This window comes from Mesocricetus auratus, unplaced genomic scaffold (genome assembly GCF_017639785.1).
Source record: "Mesocricetus auratus isolate SY011 unplaced genomic scaffold, BCM_Maur_2.0 Super-Scaffold_6730, whole genome shotgun sequence".
NCBI classification, from domain to species: Eukaryota; Metazoa; Chordata; class Mammalia; order Rodentia; family Cricetidae; genus Mesocricetus; species Mesocricetus auratus.
In genome coordinates, this window is record NW_024429184.1 from 10,923,881 (window position 1) to 10,947,646 (window position 23,766).

The 23,766-nt window shown below is 44.1% G+C and overlaps 1 protein-coding gene across 2 annotated transcripts in view; it reads right to left on the reverse strand.

Moving 5' to 3' along the window:
• Tmeff1 (transmembrane protein with EGF like and two follistatin like domains 1) overlaps nt 1-23,766 on the reverse strand; it is a 75,809-nt gene that overhangs the window by 10,116 nt on the left and 41,927 nt on the right. For both annotated transcript variants that reach the window (XM_013119537.3, XM_005078718.4), the window contains exons 6-8: nt 13,813-13,961; nt 11,950-12,015; nt 197-320 (exon numbers count right to left, since the gene is read on the reverse strand). In XM_013119537.3, the coding sequence (XP_012974991.1) occupies nt 197-320; nt 11,950-12,015; nt 13,813-13,961 (339 nt within the window). The remainder of the gene's footprint in view (nt 1-196; nt 321-11,949; nt 12,016-13,812; nt 13,962-23,766) is intronic.

Sequence of the window (23,766 nt, forward strand, 5' to 3'; positions counted from 1 at the left end):
ACCTCCAAACCCTAATTCAGCCTGTTCCTTATCTTTGCATGCCAAGGTTTTGGGGATATATGGATGATCTGTTGATTTATTTTAAACTTATCTTTTGCAGATAACACTACTTTTGGTTATTACTTAAGTCTATAAAGCAACAACCACAGATAGGGCGGGGGTGGCTCTCGCTCCTAACTATGAGCCACTAACTTACCTACAAGAAGCCTTCTGAGTAGAATAGATGAATTCACACTTCCCGTGGATGCAGTACCCATTGAGATTTTCAGGACAAGGCATGTGGCTTCCAATATAAACATCTTCCCTTTGATCACCAGCATCTTAAAAGAACATAAACCAGGTCACTGCATACTGAAAAGAAAAATGGAAAATACAGACCTTTCCAAAGGCTCAGAAACAAAAGAATTCAACCTGTCAATCACCAAACTGGGCAAGTTAGAAAGGAGACTTACCAGCTAGAGTAAGCAAGATCTAAGGTCCCTTGCAACACCCACTATGCACAAACACAGCAAGCGAGCAGACAAATTAGATTGAAGGCGCACAAAAACAGTTGTAGAACATGACCAACTGCTATGAACTATGACTATATTAAAAACAATCTGAAAAAGACAAACATCTTTGCTAAATTGTAAGCGCCAGGTCTAGAAGTAAGTTCACCCTGGAGCAGGGATGGTCTATACAATATTGGCTTTAGAGAGGTGAAGCTACTCACTTCCCTGGCATTTATGCGGCACCTATGAGAACAATGGCACTGGCAGAGAGCAAGTTAAGGGATTCTAAAACTTTAGGGCAAAAGATTTATTTCGAATGAAAACTATCAAGCATGTGTATTCTCAAATGATAACGGTTTTAGTCACGCAGGGTGGCCCACACCTGTAATCTCAGCACTCAAGGCTGATGCAGAATCAATCCCAGTTCGGTTAAGGCCAGCCTGGGCTACATGATAACACCTGGTCTCAGAAACAAAATAGGGAAGGAAGAGGTAGGGACAACTGAGAAGAGAAGGGACAGGGAGGACACCTTCGTCAGCTTTTTCATATAGTATTTTTAAAGTGAATGTTCATTGTAAAAAACTTCAAGTAACAGAACGTGACAAAAATGCCTTGCAGACTCTGAACATTTACCATTCATTCTACTCTCTTTAGCCTTAGAATTCATGACTGTAAATTCAGGATAACAGCCTATACTTCATGCAGGTTTAAAAGGATTACATAAGATAAATAATGCCTTACAATGCCAATAAAATAACCAGCAATCTGTATGACACATCGCATAACAGTAAGTGGCTTATCTTTGTAAAACTAAAACACAAATAATAAAATCTGAAGAATGTTAATGGAAACAGATCAGGAAGGGTCAAAAACGGGGAGCTAGAGGCGCCTTCATCCCTACGTTCTAGTGTCTTTTGGTGCAGGAAGGTCCCCTACAGACTACCAAAAGAGAAATATAAGCAACAATACATCCACAAAATCTTTGACCTGCAATCTGCCCTGCCTGTAAAACACGCTAGGCAATGGTAGCACAGAAACATGTGGGAGTAGCCACCAATGTCTGACTTGACTTAAGACCCATTCCATGAGAGGGACTCTATACCCGACACTGCTAGGGTAACCAAGAACCAGAAACTAGATAGTCCAGAGACCTAGCATAAAACCAAATAGTATTGGTCTTAAAGGAAGGAGGATGGGAGGGAGGAGGGAGGGAGGGAGGGAGGGAGGGAGGGAGGGAGGGAGGGAGGGAGGGAGGGGTCGGCTGGCTATACATGTGTGGACACAGGAAGATGGGGGGAGTGCTGAGTGGGAAAACTAATACAGATGGGGAGAGAAATTCTACATTATATTAATTTAATTTATGATAGAAAGGGAAATGAACTAGAATCCAGGCCACAAATCTTCAATCTTAAACTCATCTCTGTTGCTTTCTTTGTGACCTCAGTCACACCATTTAATTCTCCAAGAGACACAAATGAGACACAGATATAACTTTCTATTTTCCACTAGTCATATTCTAAGGTTAAAAAATGAGTTAATCTTAATTATACAGTTTAATAAATATTAGCAATATACCAATATGAAAATTGAAACACTTTACAGTTGTCCCCAAGACCACACATGTGGTTAGTAAGTGTCACACTGAACAGTCTGGAATTAGTGACTAAATTTGTCGATCTTCTATTGATGACCTTCCATTGGCCAAACACGATGCTAAGTCTTGGGCACACAAAAAAAACAAGACCTATCTTGAACTGCAAGGAGCCCCACAGCCTCCTTTAGCTCCCACATGACAATTCTGCTGTGGCAGAGGCAAGCACCTGTCTCAGGACACGACTGCCTGAGCACAACTCCCCACTATATCCTCATCACAGAGGAGAACACCTGTTTGGACTTTAAAATCATCCCGTAAGACTGAGCTCCTTGGGAATCTAGATATTCCTGCTGTCTGTCCCTGCACAGTTTCCAATCTGAGAAGCAGTCTGTACAACACAGAGGGACACCTCAGCCATCAGACTGTTGGGATCTGAACTCTGATCACAGTACTACCTAACTGTGTGACCTAAAAGCACAGCTTTTCACTTCCTAATGTGGGTGAACTTGTACAGCGCTTTCTGCTTTCTCTTAGAGTTACTTATGAGTGCTTCGCTGGCACGGTTTCGTGTGCATCAAATGTGTGTTCTGGTGCTGGCAGAAGAGGGCACTGGGTCCCCTGGAACTTGGATGATTATGAGCTACCATGTGGGAAGGAGGGACAGATTCTGGGTCCTCCGCAACAGGAACAAGGATTCTTAACCACTGAGCCAACTCTCCAGTCCCTTGTACAGAACTTTAAAAACCGGTCCTTGGCAAATACTAAGTGCTTAATAAATATTACCAGCTGCTACTCTACTCTTAATAAATGTTACAGGAATGAATGATAACGTCCTCTTGTTAGCACGCTGTAGTATGAACACATCTGGCTTTGTGTGATGGGAGTATACATCAGTAGTGGAGCCTCTGCCCCACAGGTTTGAAGTCCTGGGTTCAATCCCAGCTACAGAAGAGAAAAAAATTAATTTATGGATTTAGTCATCTTTGGTTTCCACTTAAAAACTATCCCAACAACAAAATAAAAGGTTTCCACGTTGAAACTCCCTTTCAGAAAGAAGCCGCATTTAGCAGTCCTGCCCTGGGTCTCACAACACAGGCTGGAACTTAATTAACAGATTGCTTGTTTACAAACACTTGTGATCAAAGCAGAAGGCAAGCCTCAAGCAATCAGCACTGATGAGAAGTAGTTGAACAGAAACCAACTAAACTAAAACAAACGTACTTTTCTTGCTTCAGTTTCAAACAAAAAGTGCCATTCGGCATTCCCAGTCAAGCCGTGAGTGACAAGGGAGGCAGTCACTCCCCCATGCCACCATACTTCTCAGAACATGGAACTGAAGAGTGGGACACCTTCAGAGAGTCTAATCGAGGGACCACAGAGTGAGACTGCAAACCCAACTACCTAGTAAAACCCTGAAACATGATAGCACTAGGACTCAGTGGCTCTGGGGAGGTCAGGTAGTGTCCTAATAGACCATAAGAAAGCCCTATACACAGCAGGAAACTTCAGGCATAATGCAGAGAAAAGGATGCACAAAGTGTGACACCAATGAAGATTTATTAAATGAATTCATGAGAGAAAGTGGCCCTACGCGAAAGACGATGAGAAGCAGTAGAAAACAAGACATGGCTAACAAAACTGAGAGTCTGCCTGGCAGAGTCCAAACTCAGCACTCCACTCAAACCTAAAGTAGTCAGTATACCCCGCCCCCAAGCTATTCCGTGCACAGGCTCAGGGAGCGGAACGGTGATGCTTACATGGCCCCGACCCACAAGAACTTCTTTCCCATCAACTTAAGGGATCAAAATACGCATGGAAAGACGACCAGCAGCAGGCCCAGTATGGTGCATTACATTTAAGAGGAAATTCACAACCAAAGCTGCTGAAAAAGACCTACTAGTTGACCGGCAGGACTGAAGGTAGGACCTCAAAGTGCAGAGAGCTGTGGGCAGCAGGGCAGTAGACACAAAGAGAAGGAACAGTCTGCACAGCATCTCAAGACTCGAGCCAAGAGCAAGGACTAGATCAGACCACTGAAGAGTATGAACCAAAGTTAGGGAAACTGGCCGAAACCAGATTATGGAAAAACTTGGATCTCATGTAAGGCATGTTTTCCTAATCACACAGATGGGGGAAACGCCCAAGACCTCTTAGCTGGAGAGCAGCTCAATAAAAGCTGGGTTTGTGTAAGATAAAATTCACCTGAGAGTGGCTGCCTATGGCTAGTAGCAAGGGGGAGGGGATACCCAGTGACCAACTGCTAATGGACGTGGTTCCTCTTAGAGCAGTGATTCCCAGCATGTGAGTCACGACCCCTTTATGGGTCAAACAACCTTTTCACAGGGGCCATCTAAGACCTTTGGAAAACGAAGATACTTACATCATGATTCCTAACAGTAGCAAAATTGCTACATTAAAGGGTGGAAGCAATAGGAAGGTTGAGAACCAGTGTCACAGAGGGTAATGCAAATATTGTCAAGTTAGATTATGGAAATATTCCTACAACAGCATGAAAGCTAAATTACTAAATTCTGTGCTTTGAAGGGGTGAATTTAATGTTGTATGTGAATTTCAATAAAGCTATTTAAATAGAAACAAAGTATTAGAAGACGGACAAGCACTTAGAACAGCAGTTCCCAACCTGTGGGTCGCAACCCCTTTGGCAAACTTTTTAGCTCCAAAAATATTTACATTACAATTCATAACTGTAGCAAAATTAAAGTTAAGAAATAGCAACAAAAATAATTTTATGGTCGGGGGCGGGTCACCACAACATGAGGAGCTGTAATAAGGCTTGCAGCATTAGAAAGGTTGGGAACCACTACAAGTTAATGAAAATGAAATATAATAAATGTCTGCAAACTCAGCACCTGTGAGGTCAAGGCAGAGTGACGGAGGGGTCGCGTTCGGGGCCAGCCAGGTGACACAGCAAAACCCTGCAAGCTAAGCAGCTGCTCAGAGCACTTACTTGGCACACACAGGCCTTCGATTCAATCTCCAGCAACATACACACACACACTCACGCACGCGCACACACACACACGCACACACGGAAATCTAAACCAGAGATGTCCAGGAGGAATAACGAGTAGGGCACACTCCGTAAACATACTCACAAATGCACGCACAAGTTAAGTGAGTAAGTAGTAAGTACGTCTATCTGGGAGGTGTCCAGACTGTATGAGCTCAGATTCCCAGACCTCAAGGGTCCATAGAGGACACTGGCCTGGGGCGGCAATCCTTTAGTGTAACCCCAAGAGCCTGTTTCTAGAGGACACTCCCAGAGAAGCTCATCATAAGGCAGTCGGAGGACACTGTTGAGCATTTCTCATGCAACCTCTGGCTTTGTAGACACTTCCTAGGGCCGGCTCACTCACTGCCTCCCCGTGTTGTATTCTGAAGGTCAAACTTCCCATTGCTATTTGAGCATGTTTGGTTTACAACTATCTTTAAAGAGTTGTTTGTATCCAGGGGCAGGAGAGATAGCTCAGTGGTTAAAAGCACTTGCTGCTCTTGCAGAGGACCCCAGTTCAATTCTCAGCACTCATATGGATGGCTCAGAACTGTCTGTAACTCTAATTCCAGGGGATTCAATGCCCTCGTCTGAACTCCACAGGTACCATACCCATGAGGTACACAACATATGTTCGGGCAAAACAGTCGTATTATAAAATATGAATAAATATTTTTAAAAAGGATGGTACCCAGTAGATAGAACAGAACCATCCACTTTACCAAATGTTCTTAATAATCATGTGAATATCTCTAAATCTGAACCTAATGATGGGGAACCCAGCAGAGACATTAGTAAACTGAATTAAAACTGACATCTAGGGTCAGGCAAAAGGTACTTTTCAGGGCTGGAGAGATGGCTCAGGGGTTAACAGCACAGGCCACTCTTCCAAAGGTTTTGAGTTCAATTCCCAGCAACCACATGGTGGCTCACAACCATTCATAATGAGATCTGGTGCCCTCTTCTGGCCTGCAGGCACACATGCAGACTGAACAATTTTAATAAATAAATGAATCTTTTTTTTAAAGTGCTTTTTATAGAGTACCATGTTCCAAAGACCACAGCAGATTCCTGGAGTTTGAGACAATGGCAGAATAAACAGAAAATAAGGACAAAGTCTCACTAAGCAACTAAGGGAAAAGCGTGCTTAGGGAAAGAGCAGCTGGAGAGCAAGTTTCCCCGGGTATCCGCTGAGAGCAGGGAAGGCTTCTGAAGGGGACTCAGGAGAGAGCGGCTGGAGAGCACGGGATTCTTACAGCGGTAAGATGAGCACAACCAGGGCTCGGGACGCCAGCTTCGTTCTGCTACACTACAGGAACAAAACGCTCAGTCTCAACTTTACCAAACGCAAAATGAGGACAGCGCGGCTGTTGTGAGGACTCGGTGATAACGGTGATAACTCAAAGGCACAGGAGCACACAGTAGGAGGACACTTGCTTAGAGACTGCTAAATGGCTACCGGTGCTACTCGTGAGCCACAACAGGAATCAGGAAGACAGGTGAGCTCGCAGAGGGAGGGAAACTAAGCCCAGTCAGAAACCAGCAGTGAAACTGAAAACTGCGGTAATAACCACGGATCCAAAAAATGATCCCGGAAGCAAGGGTTTGATTTTTCAGACTGATCCCAACTGTCTCCCGGATGCGATCACTGAGGCTCAGAGAAATCGGGTCTCACAGCCCTAAGTGATGCTCAAATCTGACTGGCTCCACAACACAAGCTCTTAAACTGAGACTTGCCGCGTTCCCTGGGAGATGTGTGGGAGACGGACAAAAGCATAATGTTCAAGCACCTGCCCTCTAGACTAAATAAATGAGACCGTTCCAAAGGGAAAGGTAAACGGCTTTGAAGAGACGATAAAGCATGGCTTCAGAGCCAAGCCGAGATGCAGCCTGGGCACAGAAGGACCCTGTCTGAACAGTGCCCTTAGGCAAGTGGCAACAGGCTCCAACAACAACAGTGTCAACCTGGGCTGTCTGAACAATGCCTGAAGTGTGTGCGTACGCACAGTACATCTGGACACACAGAAGCTTCAAAAACAAATCTGCCATCAGCAGCCATATTTCGACACAAAGGACAGTGCACTCTAAGTCATGATGTCATAAGAAACACGTGGCCTCTCTGCAGAGGACTGTTCTACCAGTCACCGGGCCTGAGCCACAGCGGGCAGCCCAGAGGAACTGAGACTTGTACCTACAGGGTGAGCTGCTGCGGCTCCGCCTCCATCGGCACGTCACCACAGCAACCTTAGGGCTCCCTGTCTCTGCACTTGCAAACTCTAAATACCATGTGATGCTTCCCACGCTGTGCACTCCACATCTAGACCTTCACAACACTCGCATTCCCTCTACGGACCTCCCCATCCCAGTCTCCTCAAATCCAGAGCTGAGAGTGCCTACCTAGTAAACACACTCCTCCCTCCCCTCTAAGGCATCCCACACTGCTAGAAATCAATCCACTGCTCTCCGTCCCAACCGGGACCCTCCCACCCTCAACTGTGCCAGGGAAACAACTCCTCTGATTATATAAACTCACCTACCTCCTCAAGTGTGCCCTTAGGAAAAATCCTCCCAGCCTCCTCATGTACCATACCCACTCCACCTCCTAGATCCTCTTCCGGCCACTCCCCACCCTCCACCTTCCCCTGACGTGCTGGTGGCAGTTGCCTCTGGGCGGGCCTTCCAATCTTACCCCATGAGAAATCTCCCCTTCTTAGGAGCCCTTGAACAGCACCAACAAGGCTCTCTGCCTGCTTCACAATACACACTCAGGATCCTATCAGGGGATCTAGCACCTGTATCATTGACTCATTGTCTTTAAAGGGGCTCATCAAAAGAAGCTGGACTGAGATACATAAACAGTCACCAGGCAAACTAGACTCATGATAAAAGCTATCTCCAGTGGCCCTGGCCAGCACAATCAAGACTAATGAGCCTCAAGAACGAGTTCAGAGATGAGGTGAGGGTTGGAATGAGAAGTGTGGGTGTCTTTCTAATTGAAGTGCCACAGTTCAGTTTCGGCTGCATGAAGGTCTCTTTGGATTACAATGTCCGTATCATGAAGGAACTTCCTGGGAAGCTGGGAATACTGTCAACCACAGTAGGGTGTGATGTCCATGGAGTATATTCCTTTCAGGTTTGAAACTATCTCAAAAGCTGTAAAATTAGAACCATGCTGATAATGTGTTCTGAAGGTAAATAGAATAAAATGCTAATAAAAACCAAAAGTGGGGCTGGGTGATGACTCAGCGGTTAAAAACAGGTACTTCCCTTTGTAGGGGACCTGAACTTGGTGGCCAGCACCCACATTGGGGAACTTTAGTTCCAGTGGGCACCTATACTCAAGTACACATACTCATACAGAGACGCATGTACACATAAAGAAGAAAAACCCTAAAGGTTGGTATTGGGTACACATGGTTTGTTACCTTACTCTCTTGACATTATCTTTGAAGGTTTCTATCCCCACATTCCTCATACTCAATCATCACACCTTTATGATTTCAAGATCCTCTACTGCTACTGTAAGCAACCCAATTAAACTCATTGAGTTGCCCCTCTCCAAAAGAAATGAAAAAAATATTTTTCCACTGGGCATTCCCCTCTAAGTCCATCGTTCCTGTTGGTATAGTGTTGCTGCTTTCTATAGCAGGCCCTGCAGAAGTATCTCCTCCTACCTACACAGTCTTGGCTTCACTAAGGGCTCCTCTCAGTGCTGCAACAACAGAAAACAGAAGCAACAGGGCTCCCTTTTAACATGTCTCCTTACTAACTCTCACAGCCTGGCCTCCATCTGAACTCTATGGAAACTGTGGTCCAGTGACCTTACTGTCTTCGATTCCAGGTGATTGACACCTCATCCTGGAATGCCTTTTCTGTAGCATGTTGAACTTGTGGCCATCCTGTCCAGCTATCAACTCTGGACCAGAGGTCTGTCTCTAGATTTATGCTGAATAGTCTCCTGGATGAATGCCACATCACATCAATTCCAAGTGCAACTGATCACCGTCCCCAACGACTCCTTCACCTTCTTCAAACACCTCTCCCCCTCCCCAGCAAATCATTTCTATAAAAAGAACCAATTGTCAAAGCTTTATACTTAAGTCTCAATATTTTTAACTCTCGCTGTCCCACATCTAAGCAGACGCTGAGTCTGCTAAATTCACCTCTCTGCCTTTGCATGATGTCCCCGCAGGTATCACTCATTCAAGTGGTTAATGTTGGAGCCTTGTCTTTTACATTTGTAATGTACTAATGATCCCTGCCTTAGTCTTTGTTCTATTGCTGTGAAGAGACAACATAATCACAGCACTCTTATAAGAGAAAGTATCTAATTGGGGCTGCTTATAGCTTCAGTTTTAGACCATTTTCATCATGGCAGAGAACATGGAAACTTGCAGGCAAACATAATGCTGAGAAATAGCTGAGAGTTTTACATCTAGATCCACAGGCAGCAGAAAGGAGGAGCCACTGGGCCTGGCTTGGGTATTTGAAACCTCAAAGCCCACTCCCAGTGACACACTTCTTGCAACAAGGCCACACCCCCAAATCCTTCTCAAGTTGTGCCACTCTCTGAAGACTAAGTATCTAAATATATGTGCCTATGGAAGCCACTCTTATTCAACTACCACATCCCTGGGGTTCAAAATAAAGTCTCAGTTGTCCAACAGAACAAATCTGGCCAAGCTACTTACCCATTTACCTCCCCATCCTTCCTCTAAATCCCTCACACTCTCCAATACATCCTGCCATAACATTTGAGTCTCTATCTCTTCTGATGGTCTTCTAGCCTCCCTAAACACCTTGTGAGTCCTGTTCAAGCTCTAACTGTAGGTCAAACTTTTGTTCAAATTCTATCTTCCCTATGAATTTTCTCCTATCTTCATGGTCCCCTATCAAAGAGCATTCTGTCTTTTCTAAAGACCATTAACACTTTCCAACTCGAGTACAATCATGACAGTATTTGATTTCTACATTGTCAGGCACTGGTTAAGCACATATCATACCATAGTGTACACCCTAAAAATACACGCCTATACTAAATTATCTTTCCTTCCACAAGTAAATGTTGCCAAAAGGATTGGCTGGCATAAATTAAATCTATAATAAATAAATATCCTCCAAATTCATTTAAAGTTATATGGCCTTTCTTATGTGTACAGAATTTTTAGTACCTCAAAAGTGGCACAGACAAGATTATCAATATGTAGTCATATTATTAAATGATTTTATGAACATTACACAAGTGTTTGTAGTACACAAAATTTCCCAAATTGCCTTAAAAATGAGTTACTAACTACTGGAAAATGGTCTTCCTGGGGTATACATCAGTAAAGAGAATAAAACTAGAGTTGGTCTGCTGTGGCTCTGGTGGGAACACAGCTGATTTCCTATTTTAAATACAACACTTTGTATCGGCAGAGAAAACTGTTTTTCAGGACCTCATGGGTTATAAGAAATTTAGCAATTCAAGTAAAGGAAGTAACATATTATTCAATTACATTAGTTACTATTTACTGAGCACTTACAACCATGTTAGATTCTATTCTTAAAAGTTAGACATATAATGAAGATCACATTATTTTTTTTCCTGTGGATCCAGCTAGGGTTCAAGACTGCCAAGGCTGCTGCTGAACTAATCTTCAGCCCTTGGTGTGTTAAGACAGGTCTCACTACATAGCTCAGGCTAGCCTTGAACTAACTACACAGCTTCATGATTCCCCTTCCTCAGTCTCCCAAATGCCTTACATATCACACATTTTTACATTCATTTTGTTAATTTTTTTTTAGAATTTCATACATGAGTGTTGTACTTATAACATCTCTACCCCTCCCTCTGTCCCCTACAACTCCTCCCTCTCAAATTCATGACCTCTCCTTCTCTAATTACAAACTAGTGGCAGGTGTACTTGTGGATTGGGTAGTTGCACACAAATGATGATCTAGGAGTCCAGTGATAAACCAGATTAACATCACTGAGTCTCACACTTGTCATTGGTTGAGTGCTCTTCATACTACTACTGGTAACAAACTATAAAAACGATTACAGAAAGTACAGTCTCTGTACTACTACTTGTAAGAGTCAAATACACTAATGCATGTGGCCACAAGACAGGAAAGAGCAATGGAGCTTGAACCCAAGGGCCATGGATTCTAGTCTCTGCTTTGATCTTTACCCAACATGAGACTTTGTGCAAATAAATCATAAGGCTTCTCTGAGTCACGCCCATTCTCTCGAAGAGTATGGAGTTGCCACCGATTGCCAGACATTCTACTAGGGTTAGCAACAGAAAGTAAAGATGGTTTCTGTGTAATCCACATAGAACACAGGATCTGAGCTACAGATGGAGGGGGGAAATTATAATGGAGTAGGGTAAGTGTTCAGCAGATAGGGGGAGGGCGTAAAGGCATCTAATCCAGGTGTAGGGGTCAAGGAGTGACTGATTCTCCAAGGAAGTGATTCCCACACTGAGACTGGAGAAGATGAGCGGGGTTAGTCAGACAAGGAAGTGGAGACTTCCGGATAAAAGGAATGAGGAGACAAGGAAGTGGAGACTTCCGGATAAAAGGAATGAGGTTCAAAGACCTGGGCACAGAGGGGAAATGTCAGCGGTGGATTCTAGAGAAATTCGAGTTGTAAGGAATGATTTAAATCAATAAGAAGCATGCATGGGAGCGCTCTCGACACTGAGAGGACCCTTAGCTGTTTCAATAAACACTACCAATCAATAGTGTCAAGTGTGTCACCACAGCGAGCGTCGCTAAGGGGCTGCCACGTGGAAACAGAACCACTAGGGACAGAGAATTCCATAGTTCAAAATGAGATTCCAACCTAAAAGATCATAACGCAGTACCTTTCACATCTGGTCGGTATTGCAGCCCATCATCTTTCTTTCCCAATAAACTTGTATCATCTGTGTCTGCAAAAGAAAAAAAGGGCAGTTGTCACGTTAACAAGGATGTGATGCAGAAGTCACACCAAAGGACTCAAAATTATCCCAGCTGCTCTGGCTCCTTCTTAACCGTAAACCTACCTTACCTTACTCCTGCATATTTCTTTTAACACTCTCCTCTTCTAACTGGCAGAAATACATGCATCACGTACAAGACCAGTATTTTACATCTGTAACGCTGTGGGAAAGTTTCCACCATTCTCATCATCAACGGTCCCTTTTCTGCCTCAGATCTCAAATAAGCCCAGGTAGACCTCTGCATGATGAATGGATTTTATTTGGACTTCAGCTCAAATGACACCTACTTTAAAAAATCATTCCTCTGTAAACTGAAATTAACATACACCCCTTGGAGAGCCTCCTTCTAGGGAACCACTGAGCTCAAGATTTATCTTTTCCTGCCGTGTTTATCTGGAAACATGAGACTACAATCGATACGGGCTCTCTGCTACACTGTCAAACAGCATGAAGACCCTTTTCATGTGAACTGCACTGGACTGTGAAGACTAAAGCGAACCATAAACACCTGCTGAGAGGCCCAGGCTTCCACCTCCAACACCCGGAGAGAGGCAACGGGAGGTACAGCTAAGCGTGGATAGACATTAGTGAGAGGAATAAAATAAACTTAGGGCTCCACCACTCCCAAGCTGTATACATTTCAATTAAAACCCTCTGGCTTGCCCATTGCTCTGAACTGAGTATTCCAGGAAGGAATTCAAGCATTCAGGCATCCCACCTAAGTTCTAAATGTACTGCATGAAATAAACTAAACTGTATTCCAAGACACAAACCAAGAGGAATGTCTACCTATGGGATCTCTGCCAGGAAATGGCTTCCTCCATTATGCCCACGCCTACCCTACCTGGCAAGCCTCGGAGGACCTTCCTGAATCTGGGAACTGCTCAGAACAGATAGGGGAAGTGTGTCACAAACAATTCATTACTAAGACAAAGTAATAAACTCACTTTTACAACCTTGTTGCATTGCCTCAAATAAAAGCACATGTGTTTAGTAAGCCCTCCACCCCGCCCCTGCCACCACCATCACCAAGGACAAGGATAACGGGAGTTGAACAGAGCCAAGCAGGGACAGTTTATAACCCGAGTTCATGAGGATGGGCCTAGACTGCATGTAATACTAGAACTCATCCGCTACCCCAACCCACAGAGTGTGGGGAAAGCAGCCTGTGCCTCGGGTTCAAAGACTGTTAACATTCACAGTAGGAGAAGAAAACCCATTCTTACGTAGTTCCTGTTTGCTAAGTCATAATAAACAGGAAGAAGGGCAAATGGGATTTTTCCTTTACAGTCTATAACTTTACACTGAAAACTGTAACTGCATACAATGTGGGGGAGGGGCGGGGGAAACAAAGGGACGTATGTGAAAATAAAGGTAACTACCATGCTACGAGGGAAAGTGAGAATATAGACAGCAGATGTGTAGTTTTACTATCATTGAAATGGTCTAACTCCTAGCTCTAACTGAATATGAGATCACCTTAGTACTATACACTCATTTCACACTGAGTCAAATACGCTCACATCAGGCCATGATAAGCTTAGTAACCAACCAGGACACATGGTTGATGTCCGGAGGTTGTGAAAACAAAATGTCTAAACTATATCAGACGAAGCTTTAAAATATACAGTAATAAAAAGACCAAGGCTGAAGACTTACTCATTTCATAACGTTGAGACACTACCAAGCAAGAGTACCAGCATGTGATATTCAAGACAGGCTCCTGGCGGACAGAAGGGTTCTTACCTGTGCAGTGGCCAAGATGCCTTATGTCGATCTGTTCTTGCTTTATACAAGACGCTTCCCGAACGAAACAGGGATTGTTGTAGGAACTCCCGTCAGAAGCACACACTGGGTTAAAACTGTACCCACTGCAGTCTATGTTACATACACACCTGTTGAGAAAGACAACCATGTCTGCATTGGTCAAAGAAAGGATTCACAGTACCGCAACAGCAAACAGCGACTCCTGACTTTCTCACTGCCTGCTGTAGCACAGTTGGAATGATGCTATGCCACTGACCAATCTTCAGTGACCTGGATGCCCGACTAAAAATGTCTCTCGGGTATGGATTTGGAGTATGTCACCCCGGTCAGAAGTCTTCAGAATTTTCATTTTTAGATCAAATGTCAACATTAATAATAATAATAAAGACAGAACCATGGAAAGAACCCAGGAGAGTGTTTTAAACCAAAGGTCAAGGCTTATATTAACATCTTCCTCAAAGTCTTATTTGACCCACTATGTAACAAATGATAATATACCAAACAGTTGAGACAATTAAAAAAAATAATAGGTATGAAGTATACAGAAAGAGCTTTCCAGCAATACATTGAGGGTTCAGAGTATCCAGATCCCACAGCACAGAGTCCAGGCACACCAGGCCATGGAACTCCTCCCCCAAGCACACTGAAGCCTACCAGTGGGGATGGTATACAGTCTCTAGCAACACTCGGGCCCAGCACGCTTCACTGCTCTCCTACAGAAAACAGATGCTGAATAAGGCACTTTAAAATCTCCTCTTGGGCCAGACAGTGGTGGCACAGGCCTTTAATCCCAGCACTCCAGACACAGACACAGGTGAATTGGAGCCCAGTCTACAGAGCAAGTTCCAGGACAGTCAGAGCCACACAGAGAAACTTTGTCTCAAAAACAGAACAGACAACAACAAAACTTCCTCTTGGATATGCCCCTAGGTTGGTAGGAAAGTCAGGAACTCAGAACCCAAGTGACATGAAGACAAGAAGGCCTGCCTCTATAAAGTTGGTTTTCACCTTAAAGCTGTTGTTACCTGTAGCATGAATTCTAATTGGTATTACTAATAAAAACCCAAAGACAGATATTGGGGTTAAAGCTGAAGATCGGAGAAGCAAAGCAGCCAGCTACTGAAGAGTGAAGGGGTGATCCCATCCTCAGACTGCACTGCTCCTCAAACCCCATTGCTCTCCACCAAACCTCAAACTGCTGTCTCCCTAGACTGCAATGTTTCTCAGACTGTAATCTGTCTAAATTGCACCTCTCTCGTCTCCTCCCACTTTATATTCCTCTCTAGTGTTGGGATTGAAGGTGTGGGATTTCAAGTGCTGAGATCACCTTTGTGTGAATTCTGTTTCTCTTTTAGAATAGATTAGTTTCGGGTAGCTCAGGGTGACCTTGAACTAACAGAGATCCATCTGCCTCTGTCTCAATGGTGCTGGGATTAAGGGTATGTATCACCATTGCCTGGCTTCTACAGCTGTGGCTAGCTTGGCACTCTGATCTTCAAGCAAGCTTTATTTGTTAAATCATAAACAAAATGTCATCACATTGACCAAATGGGCAGATCCAATTATCAGCACTGGGACTCTATGAATAGGAGACACATAATAATGAACCACCTAAGGGAAGGAAACCAGAGATCTCCACAAAGCTATAACCCTTGGCATGAGCTTCCTTCCATATGCCAAGGAAATGCTTTTTAAACAGCACTGCCCTGAGCCAAGGCACTGAACCCTGGGGGAAAATAAGAGGTTAAGGACTGGATGGGGCCCTGGGCAAGAAACAGAAGCAAATAGGATCTCCTCTAGAGAAGCCCGATTTCATCCTAGGTCTTTGTGATTCTCCACAGTGCAAACGTGAGAAAAATAAGCACCCCTCCAAACAACTACGTGCCTGTAGGTGTGCATGTGTCTGTCTGTGTGTGGTGTGTGTGTGTACATGCATGTGTACATACACAGCACTTCAAGAGAACTAAACACAACTTCTATGAATAAACCATGTACTAGTGAAAACAAAGATTTCAACAGCCGGAGTTAACAGATCACAAACTAAAGGAGAACTGGAGAATCACAAGGAAGGGAACCGCTCAGACTACAACAGGGGCACATATGAAAAACAAGTTAAGACAAAGAGTCAAAAGAGCTTGTGAAAACGCAGGGCTATGTAAGGGTGGGGGTGGGCCTGGCAATATGCCTAGTAATTTAGCTTTAACCTTTCTAAAACTAAAAATAGAAATGTATCTAAGTACCTAAAAATCCCAAACAGAATCTTAAAGTGCACAATCTAAACACTAAATAGCAAAATTTTGGCCATAAAGAAAAGACTACTACTACGACAAAAAAAAAAACCTACAAATGAAAATCATTTTTTAAAAAGTCAAAAATAAAAAGAACAATTGAAGTCAGGCCATGGTGACACTCAATTTTTATCCCAGCACTTGGGAGGCAGAGGCAGGCAGATCTCAGTGAGTTCAAGGCCAGCCTGGTCTACAAAGAGAGTTCCAGGACAGCCAGGACTGTTACACAGAGAAACTCTGTCTCAAAAAAATCAAAAAAAGAACAATTGGTTGAAAGGTAATACCGAAGTCAAGTTATTTTTAGCCAAAAGAACATAAAATAGAACTTGCATTTTATTGGAATTAAATAGAATTCTACACAGAGAAATCCTGTTTTGTTTTTTTGTTTTTGTTTTGTTTTTGAGACAGGGTAATCTTATGCATCCCTGGCTAGCCTCAAACTCACAAGGTAGCTGAGAATGGCCTTACACTCCTGATCCTCCTTCCTGCACCTCTAAAGAGCTGAGATCACAGGCATGGGCCCCCATGCCCAGCTTATGCAGTGCTGAGATCACAGGCATGGGCCCCCATGCCCAGCTTATGCAGTGCTGAGATCACAGGCATGGGCCCCCATGCCCAGCTTATGCAGTGCTGAGATCACAGGCATGGGCCCCCATGCCCAGCTTATGCAGTGCTGAGATCACAGGCATGGGCCCCCATGCCCAGCTTATGCAGTGCTGAGATCACAGGCATGGGCCCCCATGCCCAGCTTATGCAGTGCTGAGATCACAGGCATGGGCCCCCATGCCCAGCTTATGCAGTGCTGAGATCACAGGCATGGACCCCCATGCCCAGCTTATGCAGTGCTGAGATCACAGGCATGGGCCCCCATGCCCAGCTTATGCAGTGCTGGGAACCAAACGCAAGGACAGCGTCATGCATGCCAGACAAACACTACCAACAGAGCTACACCCCAGCCCTCAGGAAAAATACATGAAAGAATAAGAAAAATTAAAAGCACTTTAGGAAAAAAAGTCGTAAGTGTGTCTCCATTGACTACTGAAAAGGTTCTAAATAAAGGGAAAGGATCCCAAAAGCAAGGCTGAGATGCAAATATGAATGAGGAACCAAGGTATAGACGTGTGCAAGTAATGCTGACAAAATGTGAACACGGAAGACAGCAGCAGGGTCTTCCGAAGTCACTCAACACTAATAGAGAAAAGAAATCAAAGCAGGAGCGGGGCAGAAAGAAGAAAGTCCACACAAACAGGACAAGTCAAGTCAATGGAGAGGGACACACGCACACGCACACACGCGCACACACACACACATATGGGGAAGGGGGATTCAAGAGGATTAAAGTATGCAATTAAAGCAAAGGCAGGCTGGATAAAATTACAAAAGCGGGCTCTATGCTGCCTACGTGCTAAGGTTCTGGAAAGCACATGCTGCTCTTGCAGGACCCTGGTTCAGTTCCCAGCACCCACATCAGGTGGCTCTCAACTGCCTGGAACTCTCCCGGGGCCTGATGCCCCCTTGTGGACCCCACAGGCACCTGCACTCACACATGCACATACCCACACAGACACAGTACACCATGATTAAAGACAGATATGCTAAGAAGTGATGATATAAAAATTGAGAAAAGAAAATGAAAAGTGAAGGAGATGTACTTGATGTGGGTTAAAATTAACATCACATACAAAAGACTTCAGAATGAAAAGGATCATAATACAGAAGTTAGGAGGTTCCCTTGTAATACCAAAACATTTTATTAACAGAAAGACTGTCTAATGTTTTAAGATAGTCTCAAAATCTACAAAGCAAATATTAACAAGACTACTGTGAAGAATATGTAACTCAGTAACTCATAATGCAAGCACAAAATTCCAGTGAAGATGAAATCACTGTCACACAGAGAGAGAGAGAGAGAGAGAGAGAGAGAGAGAGAGAGACTGAGAATCTAATGCTGAGATTTGCTTAAAATACTTCCCCCCAAAAAAGTTAAGAAGAGAAGAAAAAATGAAACACACTTAGTCTTTTGAATTTGAAGATGAATAATGGTATATGGGGAAGGGTCCTCTTTAATATTTTTCCTTTCCTGTGTGTTTGAAGATTCCTTTAATTCCTGATACTCTACAAACCAGATGTGAAAAGTAAAACTAAAGACTAAAGGGTTTAGAAGATTAAAGGTAAAAAAAATCCTGGCAAATCTGACTTTGAAATAAAAATGAATAATTATAGCTCATATAACCAACAAAAATAAGTATCCAGAACACACAGATATAAACCAGCTTCTTAAAGAATATAGTGTTGATGGGAAGGAGGGAAACAAAAACAAAGGATGAAAGAAGCATATAAACACAAGATTATAAAGATGTATAACCTGACAGGGCTTATTAGTAACCATCATGAAGTTGGGAAGTAAGACCACAATCACAATATCAAAGTCAAAGTTGATAAAAATGAGAACAGTATCAAGCGTAGTCGAGGATGAGGAAGGGTGCGGTGTGAGAGCCTACTGGAGTAACCACCTTGGGGACTACTCATTCCCGTGAACAGCTAGACTTGTATTTGTTCAACATGTCCCAATTCGGTGGACTTCGAAGTCTCTTACAGTTGTGCACCAGGAGACACTCACTGAGCACACAGCGTTTTTCATGAGAAGACTGTAAGTGACCCAAATGACAATCTGTGATAAAATGGGGCCATAAAAAGATGTGGTACCATCAATCAAATTCGGCACAATGAAAATGAATGGACTCCAGCTATGCAGAGTGCCCTAAATGAATCTCAAAAGCACTACTATTACATACAAGAGGTCAAGAATACATGTGTTATTTTGTCAACCTGATACAAGTCTCTGGGGTCATCTGGAAAGAAATAACCTCAGTAGAGAAAACATTTCCACCAGACAGGCCTATCAGCAAGTCTGTGGAGCATTTTGTTGGTTAGAAATCGATGGGGGGGGGAGGCTCAAGGAAAGCCTAGTCAGCTATAGGCAGTACCACCCATGAGCAGGTCTTGGGTGTATAAAAACGCAAGCCAAGCAAAGCATGGGGAGCAGGCCAGTAAGCAGCATTCCTCTGTGGTCTCTTCAGCCCCTGCCTCAGTTTCCTTAGATGACGGGCTGTGATAAGGACTTGTGAGCTAAATAAACCCTTTTCCCCAAGGTACTCTTAGTCATGGTGCTTATCACCGCCATGGGAAGCAAGCTAGGACAAGGAACACAGCATAAACCAAAGTTAAAAAAAAGTAAATGCAACGATGGGAGAGATGGCTCAGTGGCCAAGAGCACTGCCTGACCTTCCCGAGAACCGGGTTCTATTCCCAGCACCTACACGATGGCTCACAACCGTCTGTAACTCCAGTCCCAGGGGGATCTGATGTTCTCTTCTGCTCTCAGTAGACACTGCACGTATATGGTACACAGACATTCATGCAGGCAAATCGCCAATGCACACAAAATAAAAACTTAAAAGAGGAAAACAGTAAATAAAATCAACAGCAAAGTAATATATATTTTAAGAGACATAACCACATAAACTAAAACTATAAAGAAATCAAGGAAACATTTTACACATTATGCAGGCTTTTAGAGTCGAAGGGAAGCCTGCAGTACTAGCAAATGTTATGGCTTGAATAGGAGGGGTTTTCAAAAGACGGTGTGTGAAGCCTTGCTTCCCAGCATAGAGGAATTCAGAGGCAGGGCTTTGGGAAGTGAGTGGATCATGAGGGTTGTTTTCATCAGTGGATTCACCCACTGAGGGATCCGTAATTTGACAGCATTACTGGGTGTCGGTGGGAGTTAGGAAGTAGGGCCAACGAGGATCTTGTCTCCAGCCCTTCCCATCCCTGCTTCTCATCCACTGTAAGGTGAACTGCTCAGCTTCATTATGCCCTCCCTATCTGCCGGCTACTCACGTTCCCATAGCAACAGGGCCAAGGGTCCATGAACTTCAACCTCTGAAGTAGTGAGCAAATAAAGCTTTCTAAGGTTTCCTTTCTCAGGTATTTTATCAGCCATGAGAGCAACACAGTAAAGCTACATTCCTTGGTTGGGAGGGAAAAGTCACAAAAGCTTGTGTTTTTGTTGTTGTTTTGGTGTTTTGTTTTGGGTTTTTTTTTTTTGGTGCTACTCCAAGTATATAAGCCTTCTTGAAGAAAAGGGAAAAAATAAGACTCATAAGAACAATATTCACAGCTGGGCGGCGGTGGTGCACGCCTTTAATCCCAGCACTCTGGAGGCAGAGACAGGTGGATCTCTGTGAGTTCGAGGCCAGCCTGGTGTACATTGTGAGTTTCAGGACAGGCTCCAAAGCTACACAGAGAAACCCTGTCTCAAAAAAAAAAAAAAAAAAACACTAACAAGTAAAACAATAACACTGTAGGAAGCAGTAACGCAAAGGGCTTTAGGAAGCCATCTCCATCTCCTCCCAATCTTGCATCCGATGCAGGCCCCCCCCCAGTGAGACCCAATGCTCTGTCACACAGTCTGCCTGTGCACCCGTAGTGATGGTCAGCTTCGTATCTTACCAGGCATACATTTCATGGTTGACTAGTCTCTCCCCCATGATGGGCCCAAAAGCTGCATCCCAATGTCTTCCCCTATTGATACGGTTTGATTATGAAGTGACCCCCACAGGCTCCTGTGTTAAATGCTTGATCCCAAGATGACAGCACTATTTTAGATTTTGGGGGTTGGTATCAACTTGGGTTTGTGTGACCTTGCTGGAGGAAGTGGGACACTGGAGACATGCATGTGATGACTGTATCTCCTCCCTCTCTCTGCCACTGTCTTTCTCTCTGTCTCTCACCCCTTCCTGGATGTCATGAAGGGTGCATACTCCTCCCCCATGCAGTCCTGACACCATGATTTCCTACCCCAGCAACTGTGGGCTAAAACCTCTGGCACTGTAAGCTATGCAAGCCCTCCCCTTCTCTACACTGCTCTCTGAAGCTTATGTCACAGCTACACAGAAGCAATGGGTATGATTCTGAGTCTACATGTAATAATCCCAAAACAGCTTCCAAGAACACCCTCTACATACTCATAAACCATCATATTACATATAAGTTCTCATCTCTGTAAACTGGATCTCAAGATTACTCATCACACAACAATGTGACAGTTTCTAATTTGTAACATTAAAACTGATAAAAGATTATTCAAAGACAGAAACAGTTGACCTGACTGACCTAATGAGGGCACAGAGACCCCAGTCGTAAAGCTGGGGAACCAGCATTGGACCAAACCAAGCCCTCTGAATGTGGGTGCCAGCTAGCAGGCCTGGGCGGTCTATGGGACCTCTAACAGTGTAGCCAGTGTTTATTCCTAGAGCACAAATGGACTGTGGGAGCCCATTCCCTATAGAAGGACACTATTGCAGCCCAGATCCATGAGAGAGGGCCTAGGCCCTGTGCCAAAGGATGTGATAGACTCTGATGATCCCCTATGGAAGGCCTCACTCTCCTTGAGGAGTGGGTGGGGGATTGGTTGGGGGAGTCGGTGGGGGGCATGGGAGGATGGGAGGGAGAGGGAACTGGATTAATATGTAAAGTAAGATTGCTTCTAAAATTAAAAAGATAGCAATCTGAAAAAAAGGTTATTCAAAGATCATTCATTACTGTAGTATCCAACATCCCATCCCCCCCCCACACACAGATTCAGTATCTTATGAGGCCACAGACAAAGTACGCATACAGCACAGAAATGATTACCTTAATTATCCTAGCTGATGTAAATAAACACAGGGAAGGCAGCATCAATGTTTCTTATGCTTACATCCAACTTTGATCCATATCAAGGCTCTTAAGCATATTCACTTCCACATGTAATTGTTATCATATGGAAGCCAGGACGCCAAGGATCTCTACAAATCTTAGGTCATCTCAGAATGCTAACATAGTTTGGGCTCTAATTCTATCATTTACTCTCTCCTAGACTGACAGTCATACGTTAGACAAGTATATTACACATTTTTTACTAAGTCATCAATAAAATACTGATGAAGACAGAATCACATATACTATCATTAGAAAACTACCTTCCTAGCTTGTAGAAAAATCAATCCACCACTGAATCCCTATGGGCCGTGGATGTGGGTCAGTTACTAGAGAGCTTGCCCAGCATCCACAAAGCCCTTGGTTTGAGTCCCAACTAGAGTGACCCGAGCACTGGGGGGGAAGAGGCAGAAGGACCATTACTCAAAAGCACCCTCGGCTGCACAGGAAGCTGGAGGCCAGCCTGAGCTATATGAAACCCGTCTCAGAAAGGAGAGGGGTCGGGAGCTTGGACCACATGGACCATCTGCCGCCTTCTGACTCACGGGCACCTCAGGCTGGCAAACATCTCTTGCTAAGATTTTTAGATACTGCAATTAGGGCTCTGCTCAGCCCTGATGCAGGAAACCTTACTGTACCGCCACCACCACCCCAAAAAAAGAAAGAAAATGAGGTTAGCTTGGCTTGTTCCTGGTAAGCCTGTGCTGTTACTAGAAATCTCAATGTGTGCTCGGAAACAAAGTTAATGAAACAGAGGACTTAAAAGAAATCCAATGCTAAAAGTCACTAGGGCTCGAATATCATGACTCGACCAGAACCAAGCTTTTCCATGAAACAAAGGCCTCTCCCACTACTCAGACAAAACCTGGACTGTTACATTAATCGTGAAGCTATTTATCGTGAAAAGGGTCCCACCCCACCCCCGCCCCCTTTGTTCTTGTTCCTTCCTCTCCAGGAGAGGGATGGTGGGGAATGTGAGATGCCTCACTGTGAGCCCAAACGCAGAGCCTGATCTAACCGCCTTCTACCACAGCCCATGCTCCCTGCCACAGACAGCACGCACTGGTCTACACGAAAATAAGACAAGCTTTTAAAATGCTCCCCAAATTAAAAAACTCTCCTACATGTGTTTATCCCTCAAGGCAAAGGAACATTTTGAGAGTGACTATTCTGGGGCCAAGGACAGTTGCTGTATGTTGGCATGTAAAAAAAAGAGAGACCAGCGAAAGACAGGAGGTCAAGCCACCAAGAGAACAGAATGAAACTAATTTCAAAAAGCAGTCTGGCAAAGGTAGCAGACTTTCTGGTAAATTCCTATTAGAAAAGGAAACTGAGTTAGAGGTAATAAAAGGACTGACCTGAAAAGAAGGGAGAGCTCTCCTTTTTCCACGCCCTGCAGGAGTGAGGGAGATGTGAGGCAGAAATGAAGTTTGAGAGAGGGGATGAAATGTGGAAGGAGAGACACAACCAAGGAGGGGATGAAGCCGTCTTTCTACCTGTAGGACAGATCAGTGGAGAAGACTGACAGAGGACAGGAAGGGGAAATAATGAAAACTGCGTGTGCTGGGGGCATACAACTAAAGCAGAAGCTAACACACTACTCCCCACCGCCTTTACCGTGCATCAAGAATAGTCTTGCAGTGCTAGGGGTGTAACTCACTAGGTAGAGTTCTTGCCTAGCATGCACAAGGTTCTGGGTTCAATATCCAATACCACATAAAACGTGCATGCCTGTAATCCCAGCACTAGGGAGGTAGATTTAAAAGACCAGAAGTTCAAAGTCATCCTCAGCTACATAGGGGGTTCAAGACCAGCTTAGGCTTTATGAGTCTGCCCTAAAGTGGATGATTGATACTGAAGACTGAAGTCTGCTTTTGTATGT